We start from the raw sequence: 6,123 nt of genomic DNA, 5'->3' as shown, positions 1-6,123 counted from the left end.
TTCGTGGGGCCGTTTTTTGCACACGCTTCGCTGGGGCGCCCCTGACAGCTGCCGGGCCAGGAGGAAAACACCGAGTCAGCCCCCCCACCCCCACCCCACCCCACTTTTATCTCCACGCCAGAAGTCTCAGCTGTTAGAGTTCAGCCTGTCGGGCTGCTATTTAAAGTCGCCCACGGAGGGGCCCGGGGCACATTTCCCCGCAAAAGCCGAGCCCGGGGGATGGGCTCCTTAGGGCGGAATGGCGCCGGACTGTCCGGCTCTCCCCTTGGGGGCGGGGGGCGTGGAAGGGGGCGAGCGGGGAGAGCCGAGCGGGATTCCCTGTAACTGGACCAAAGAGCAAACGGGGCTGCGCGACGGGGCCCCCTGCTGGCCAGGCGAGAGGCGCCGTGGGATTTCTTCCTCGGGGGGGAAAACCCCAGGGAAACGCGAGGTCGCTGCCTTATTCCCACGTGCCTTTTATGCTTGGTAATTAGCAGCGCGTTCCAGGCGGAAATGCCCCGTCATTCGGGAAGTGACTGCGACGCTGGCGCATCCCTGCTTTGCATTTCTTTAGAGCCCCTTGAACGCGACCTTTTGTGTCTGCTCCACCCCCACTACGAAGAATCCCCACAAGCAAGCATGCAAAATCACAGCTGCACATTAGCGATGCACACGCTAATGGCTACGCAAGCAGGAACGAAGGAGCAGGCGAGTGGGGGTGGGTGGAATTTCTCCTTTGGCATCGGGACCATGAATAGGCATTTTAAAGGTCGCATTTTTAAAAAGAGCTTTGAGCGAGCATCAAAATTGATGCTGTGGAGGTCCCTATTGTGGAGTCTGTGGGTCTGTGGAGGTCCCTGTTGCCTACTCTAACTGGCAGCAGCTGTCCATAGTCTCCGTCACTACTTGATCCTTTTTATTTCAGCAGAAAAACTAGGACCTTCTGTGTGCCCAAGCAGGTGCTCTTCCCCTGAGCCAGGGCCCATCCTAACATGCACAGTGGCACAACGATGTAAGGATTGCTTAAAAGGATGTGTGAATGGGGCTCACGGCCTGTTCCAGAATCCGTCGGGAAGAGGCATTGCTGGAGATGGCAGGCCTTCTCTGAACCTCGGTGTGGGGTAGTTTCAGAGGGCAGGCGTCTTGGAGAGCCGTAGAACTTGATTCGAGTCCAGTAGCACCTTAGAAACCATCAAAAATACCCTGAAAATTTGGTTGGACTCTAAGGTGCGACTGGACGTGGATCGAGTGCTTCAGTTTGGGGGGGGGGGTGCACAGGCATGTCACTGAGGCCTGCCTGGACTCTGAAAGGGCCCCCAAATTCTAGCAGGGCTTTAAAGACTACCAGATTTATTGTGCGTGCGTGTTAAGTGCCGTCAAGCCACTGTTGGCGATCCCTGAAAGGAGTTCTCCAAGCAAGGGAGCTGCCCTGCAGAGGGGGTTTGCCATGGCCTTTCTCTGCAGAGTCCTCCTTCCTGTTCTGCCATCCAAGTACTGATCCTGCTTAGCTTGTGAGATGTGACGAGATCCGGTTAGCCCATGCCGCCTGCCCTCCACCAGATTTCTCGTAGGAGAAGTTTCTGGTGGGTTTGAGCCTGCTTCAACAGGGGCAGCAACGGAGAACTCAGGCAGCTGAAGAGGGGAAGGGGAAGAATTGTGACACATATGCAGGCTGTGTTGCTGAGGATCTTTCTATGCACAGCTCAAAAATATACTTGATAGATACCATGACCACTTGCCCCTGGGTGCAGCTACAATAAAGTGTATGATATTTGAATCGCTAACAAATGTGAAGTAACCATGCATTATAATAATTGGGCAAAATCTGTTCTTTTACCCCCTCCCACCAGGAAATGCATTGGATAGATAGATAATTTATTTGCGGCACTTAGCCAGTCAAAACATGATAAAACGGAAAGCATGGACTAATAGATTCTTACAATCAAAGAATTACAGTCCGAGTCTTAAAACATTTTAAAAAGGAAATCCATTGCATTACTCAAGGACTAACAAATCTATGATCTGGGGCCCGCTTTGTTGAATTTACGTTAAGCCCCCTAACACATGCAATGAATACAAAAGGAGTTTGCTCCGTTTGAGGCTGGATTGCTGAATTACAATTTCTCAGTAGCTTTGATGCCCCCCCCCCCCCCGCATTTCTTTGTGGGGTCTCCCTTTGGGCAGCCAAATGTCAAAGAGAAGTACTAGAGAGAAAATACTGTGGCTATTCTTAAGGGTTTGGAAAACCGGTCACCACCAGATTCTGCTAGACTCATCCCACAAACCATCAGGCGTTCCCTCGGTGCCCCCTTGCCTCAGGACCAGTGGTTCATTCCGAGGTTGCTACAGATACAGAAGTCCAGTTGCCCTTCTAATAACGGTTCGTACCCTGACAAAAGGCGGCTGTTGGCCAAGCTGCAGTTTGCTCCTTCCTTTGGAGTGGGCTTCTGCCCCAAGTCCAGTTTTGTTGGGTTTTGCCAGCATTGTTCCCATGGAGATGCCGCATACTACAAACAGGAGCCATGGATGACTCAGATTTCTCCCTGTAGCATGACTGTGAGAATCCCAGGGAGTGAGTCACTGCTGGCTCAGCCACCAAATCAGCAATGGAACCAGGAACTGAACCCAGAGCCCCAGTTTAAGACCATGTCCGGACTTGCAGAGCTGCCTGTTTTTTTATTGGCTCTTATAGACTGATAGAGTTGGAAGGGGCCATGCAGGCCCTCTATCCAACCCCCTGCTTAAAGCTTAATCTCCTGGGTTTTTAGTCGTGGCTAGGCAAGCAGAGATTGACAGGTGAGCCCAGGCGGTCCTGTTTATAGAAGAACCAGTGTTGGGAGAAACCCCATGGAGAGTCCCCCCACCAGTCAGATCAGAGCTAAATGGACCAATGATCTGCCTCATTGTAAGGAAGTGGGCTAACATAGCTGCGTCAGGGATGCCAGCCTGCTGCCTGGCACCCCAGGGGGCTTTTGGCCAGGACAGGGTAAGGGACAAAAGTGACTACTCAATGGTAGTTTCCAGAGCATCAGCTGACAGGCTGATGTCACATCCCGTTTTTTGCCTGGATGTGACATTGTCGCATCGTGCAACATCATTTCTGCTTCCACCCCCACTGTTCTGCTGGTCCAGACACCAGGGTGGATTTGAGGGCTTAGCCTGCAGGAGAATGGTAGTGGAAAGCGCAGTCAAGCTGCAGCTGACTTATGGTGACAACTTTTGGGGTTTTCAAGGCAAGAGACTTAACAGAGGTGCTTTGCCATGGCCGGCCTCTGCACAGCAACCCTGGACTTCCTTGGTGGTCTCCCATCCAAGTACTAACCAGGACTGACCCTGCTTAGCTTCTGAGATCTGATGGGATTGGGGTAGCCTGGGCCATCCAGGGGAGGAGGCTCATGGGCAAATACCTGCCTGCCATGTGTTCAAAGCCGAGTGAAGATTCTGGACTCCCGTCTTTATTGTCTTGGCCCTCCTGTCACCAAGAAATCAATTTCCGATGGCTAGTCATGTCTATCTGTGTACGTATATAAGTGCTATCAATTCGCAGGGACCCGGAAGGACCTGCCCAGATGAGGAGGCTTTCCTGGCCCACCGCTCTGATGCAAAGTTGCGGGGGAGGCTGAAAGGGCCCCTTCCTTGCCTTGTCCTGGCGCCTGGGCAGCACCAACATGTGAACTGGCTACATAGCAGACCATGTAGTGTCCTGAGAAAGATTTGTAAATCTAAACAGGAAGAATACTGGATCCCTGTATTACACTCTTGATACAGGTCAAGGGAACACAGTGTCCAAGTACGAAAGCCACACGGTACATCATTACTAACGTCAACGGTTACTCAGGAAGACAGGTTTTGCCAACTGATTTGGTTTCCATGAATTTCTCTACACTTGGAGTTTACTGTTGGGGACTCTCCATGTAGGGTCCATGACCACAGCACATGTATTTGGTATTGTAATTTGTGTGTGTGTACTTTTTGTAAATTTCTGTTCTCTTCAAGAACGTTTACTTTTTTGCATATATACGTGGTATTTCTTCTTTACTGCTGTCATTTGGATACTACCTACTTTGGCAGCAGGCTAATGTTTTTTTTGCCAACTTCTAGGTAGTAGCTGGAGATCTCCTGCTATTTCAACTGATCTCCAGCCGATAGAGATCAGTTCACCTTAGGGTTGCCATTGCCAGGTGGTGGCAGGCAAACCCCCGCCAATCCACCTGGCTGCCTGCCGACTGGCTGAGGATTGGCGGGCAATGCGTGCATGCGCGCCTGCCCGCTGCGCCATGTCCCACTTTACATCCGAAAGTTCCGCATCTCAACGGGCCTTTTACCACTCAAACTCCCAGTTTGAGTGGTAAAGGCCCCTTGCAATGCTGCACTTCTGAGTCTAAACAGTCTAAACTGGAAGTGATGCTTTTGTGTCGGCGCTGCCCCCCGTGCGCCTCACCTCTTGCCTCACCTCTGCCCCAAATACCTCCCGCTGGTTTTGAAGAGGGACCTGGCAACCCTAGGGTGGATCCTGGGGTCAGGAAGGCTTGGGGAAGAGTAACCTCAGAGGGGTATAATGCCATAGAGTCCACCCTCCAAAGCAGCCATTTTCTCAAGGGGAGCTGATCACCATAGTCTGGAGATCACATGAACACATGAACTCATGAAGCTGCATTCTACTGCATAAAACCCTCAGTCCATCACGGTCAGTATTGCCTACTCAGGCTGGTAGCTGCTCTCCAGGGTCTCAGGTAGAGAAGGGCCTTTCCCATCACGTACCGCCTGGTCCTGTTAACTGGAGATGGTGGGGATTGAACCTGGGACTTTCTCCATCCCAAGCCGAGGCTCTCCCACTGAGCCAGGCCCCCTGTGGCTTTTCACAGGCGTTCCCAGTGGTTGGGCTTGGTGCTGCCCAGGCACCAGGACAAGGCAAGGAAGGGGCCCTTTCAGGCTCCCTGCAACTTTGCATCAGAGTGGTGGGCCAAGAAAGCCCCCTCATCTGGGCAGGTCCTTCTGGGTCCCTGCCCTACCCTTCGTTTTGGCTCCGCAGTAGAGGACGGGGGCAGAGAGGGCTGCTGGGGGGGGGGGCTCACGACAGGCGAGGCCAGGGCATCAGGTGCAACATCACTGCCGACAGCTGGGGGGCGCCACACAAGGCCAGCACAGATCAGGTGTAATTCTGTGAGATCTCCAGGTCTCACCTGGAGATTGGCAACCCTATTTCCCCTGGCTGGTTGGCAACTCAAATTTTCATTGAATCAGCCAAGGGGGGGGGGGAAATGGTCTCAGCAGCCAAGCTGTGGCAGATCAGCAAGTCTGGCTTGTCTGAGAGCCCTCTGCTACATGAGGTGGAGTTCTGTGGAAGGAAGTTGGTGTCACCAAGAATTAAATTAAAGTTCTGCCTCATTTTCATGGCCTGGGTACAATTTGCAGAGAGTTCAAGCATCTTCACTGGTCTCCGTTCCATAATAACCCTCTTGCGTATTCCCTGCTTGTCTGGGCTGTCAAACATAAGGCCTGGGGGCCGGATCCAGCCCCTTGACAGCTCTTCTCCGGCCCACGAGTCGGCCAAGGCAGCCTCGCTCCCCGCACAGTCCTGAGGGGTCAATGATCAAAGACTGTTAAAGAAAATACTGGAAGAGAGTTATTGTTTTAAGCATGTTTGTATATTAAGTTAAAAAAATAAAGTAAAAAAATATCATTAATTGGCTTTTCCTGTGTCTTCTGTAAAGTTTGTATCTCCGGTGCCTGGCATTAAATTTTATAGTACCCATGGCCCGACCCAACCAAGTGACTTTTATGTCATATCCGGCCCTTATAACAAATGAGTTTGACACCCCTGCTTTAGAAGATGCATTTGATGGGTAGCCAAGTGTGTCCTTCACGCTGAGAGCCATTTGGGTGTAGCGGTTAGGGTGTCAGGCTAGGCTGTGGAAGGGCCAGGTTCCAATTTCCCTCCACCATGACGCTTACTAAGAGACCTTTCCCTCCCTCTCAGCCAGCAGGGTGCTCGTTAAGATAAAATGGACGAAGGGAATAGGGATTGGGGAATACCTGGAGATATTGGGGGTGGAGCCTGGGGAGGGAGGTATTTGGAGAAGGGAGGGACTTCAAGGCCTAGCGTCCAATTGCCTGTTGGGATTTTATATTTGGTTAATGTAG

General features: G+C 51.9%; 1 protein-coding gene across 1 annotated transcript in view; it reads left to right on the top strand.

Moving 5' to 3' along the window:
* The first annotated feature begins 238 nt into the window (after positions 1-238).
* The window catches only part of LOC130475867 (carcinoembryonic antigen-related cell adhesion molecule 19-like), a 28,774-nt gene continuing 22,889 nt past the window's right edge, over positions 239-6,123 (top strand). The window contains exon 1 of the mRNA XM_056847771.1: positions 239-374. Coding sequence (XP_056703749.1) covers positions 239-374 — 136 coding nt within the window. The remainder of the gene's footprint in view (positions 375-6,123) is intronic.

Source organism: Euleptes europaea, chromosome 3 (assembly GCF_029931775.1).
Source record: "Euleptes europaea isolate rEulEur1 chromosome 3, rEulEur1.hap1, whole genome shotgun sequence".
NCBI lineage: Eukaryota > Metazoa > Chordata > Lepidosauria > Squamata > Sphaerodactylidae > Euleptes > Euleptes europaea.
This window is presented reverse-complemented; position numbering and strand designations above follow the sequence as displayed.